The 2160-nt window shown below is 43.7% G+C and overlaps 1 protein-coding gene across 1 annotated transcript in view; it reads right to left on the reverse strand.

The window, feature by feature from the left end:
- The window catches only part of LOC118419914 (progressive ankylosis protein homolog), a 16535-nt gene that overhangs the window by 3874 nt on the left and 10501 nt on the right, over positions 1-2160 (reverse strand). The window contains exons 6-8 of the mRNA XM_035826577.1: positions 1873-1965; positions 1441-1512; positions 1026-1155 (exon numbers count right to left, since the gene is read on the reverse strand). Coding sequence (XP_035682470.1) covers positions 1026-1155; positions 1441-1512; positions 1873-1965 — 295 coding nt within the window. The remainder of the gene's footprint in view (positions 1-1025; positions 1156-1440; positions 1513-1872; positions 1966-2160) is intronic.

A 2160-nucleotide genomic window follows, 5' to 3' on the forward strand; every position in this document is an offset into this window, starting at 1 on the left:
GTCGGAAGTAGTTAGTTGCTGAGAAGATGATGGGTTTATATGCATGTATTTTGTTTTTGACGGGTTCAAATATAAGCCGATGGCCTGACATGCCACTTCTACTTTGTCTAACAGGATTTGTGCAAAAAGTAATGAGTTTTCCAAAAGGGCAATGTCGTCTGCAAAATCGATATCGGCGAGGACTTCTGCAGGGCAGCGACTACTACGCCGACGACGGAGTGTAAAACCATCAGTGTCTGAAATCGAGCACCTTAACGCGTAGTCTAGACATATAATGAACAAAAATGGAGCAAGAGGGTCCCCCTGCAGTACACCAGTATCAATGCTAAACATGTCAGTTTCTCCATCTGGAGTGATAACAACTGCGGATGTATCTCTGTACATAACTGCTATAGCATTAACAATGTCTTTTGGAACCCCATATGCCTCTAAGATCTTAAACATTTTACTACGGTTAATACAATCGAATGCTTTGCGAAAGTCGATAAATACTACGACAAGCTCTTTGTCAAAATTCTTTAGCTGTTCGACAATGCGACGCAGCGCAAGTATGTGTGAAGTAGTAGATCGACTTTGTCGAAAACCATTCTGATTAGGGCGTAGAATTTTATCAATAATAGGTCGGATCCTGTTAAGCAGGCAGCGGTTATACACCTTACATGCAGTTTGTGATAAGGAAATACCTCTATAATTGTTCACAGATCTAAGGTCCCCTTTCTTTGGAATTGGAACAATTCCGGATACTCCCCATTCCTTTGGACGGTTTCCATTGTAGGTGCCATTGCAGAACTGGAGTAGGACTCTCCTTACTTTGGGCATAGTCCAGAATTCCAGGGGTAGACCATCGAGGCCAGAGGCCTTTCCATGTTTCATCTGTTGTACAGCCATGTCCACTTCTTCTTGAGAGAATTCTCCACTTTTCCAAGTTGATGTCCACAATTCCAAGTTGATGTCCACCACTTTTGGACACTGCAAAACACACATAATTCTATACAACCCAAACCTTGCCCCCGCGACAGACCTACCCGGGATCCCGAAGAAGGCGAATATCCGGAGCGGCTCCTTGCACATCCGGGCTATACTGGCGCTGGTGTCAATCCACACTGTCATCAGCCAGAATCCAACGCCGGGCACGAAGAACAGAAGGAACGCCACCTGGCGAACAAACAGGGAAAGACAGACCCCCCTGCCGATCTTAAATGCTGTATTCATACTTGTTACTCTAAACACTCTAAACAAGGAGACTTGATAGAACCTTTTTTCTTTCTATTTCATTTCCCAGACGCTACTACTAACAGCTTATCACCACGTTGTCTTTTATCTTTTAATGTTGATTTATAATTGAACATTTGTACCCTCTGTCATTTTCTCTATCTTGAATTACTTTTCTGTATACAAAAAAAAGCTCAAGTCCATAAAGTTAACGTTTGTTTTACTCACCACTAGAACGAGCAAAAGACAGAGAACAGCGAACTTCCTCAGTGTCGACCACGACACGATGTGTCCACCTTTCTGAAGAATTAGCAGAATAAAGAAAAATGTCAAAATTGAAGGATTCAAAGGGGGTCGCAGGAGAAAAAAAAACGATGTCTATAAATGTACATAATCACTTTGGCTATCTTTCCACATTTTTGTCGTTGTCATTCTGTTAGCTTCATAGTACGTCAAGTTTATAACAGCAAATTGATGGCATTTGTTGGAAAGTCACGGATGTGTGACAAATATACCAGCTGTCATGCGACAGAAGAGATGTAACTGTTACACAAAGACCACGACCAGTTACGCCACGGTCTGCATAAAATTTCTGGCCCCCAAAACAACGGCTGACTTACGCCCCTGTCACTTCACGTAGCGAGTTTTTATCTCACGAACCTTTCTAAAGGCCGGTCCCACCAGCCGCAGGTCGTTCAGCCAGGAGTACGGCAGGTGTCCCACCGGGTACGATACTGTAAGAACGGCCACGGCCTGACGGGGAAAACATGACACTGTAGTGACGGGAGTTACAGCAATACGGTAGGTGTTCCACTGTAGGAACGGGTGATACTGTGAGAACGGCTACGGCCTGGCGGGGAAACATGATGTTGTAGTTATAGATAATTTTATATAAAGTCGTTCAGGAAGGTCGCTTTACTTTACCAAGTACGTGTTGAGAAGAAGGTA

This window comes from Branchiostoma floridae, chromosome 7 (genome assembly GCF_000003815.2).
Source record: "Branchiostoma floridae strain S238N-H82 chromosome 7, Bfl_VNyyK, whole genome shotgun sequence".
Taxonomy (NCBI): Eukaryota; Metazoa; Chordata; class Leptocardii; order Amphioxiformes; family Branchiostomatidae; genus Branchiostoma; species Branchiostoma floridae.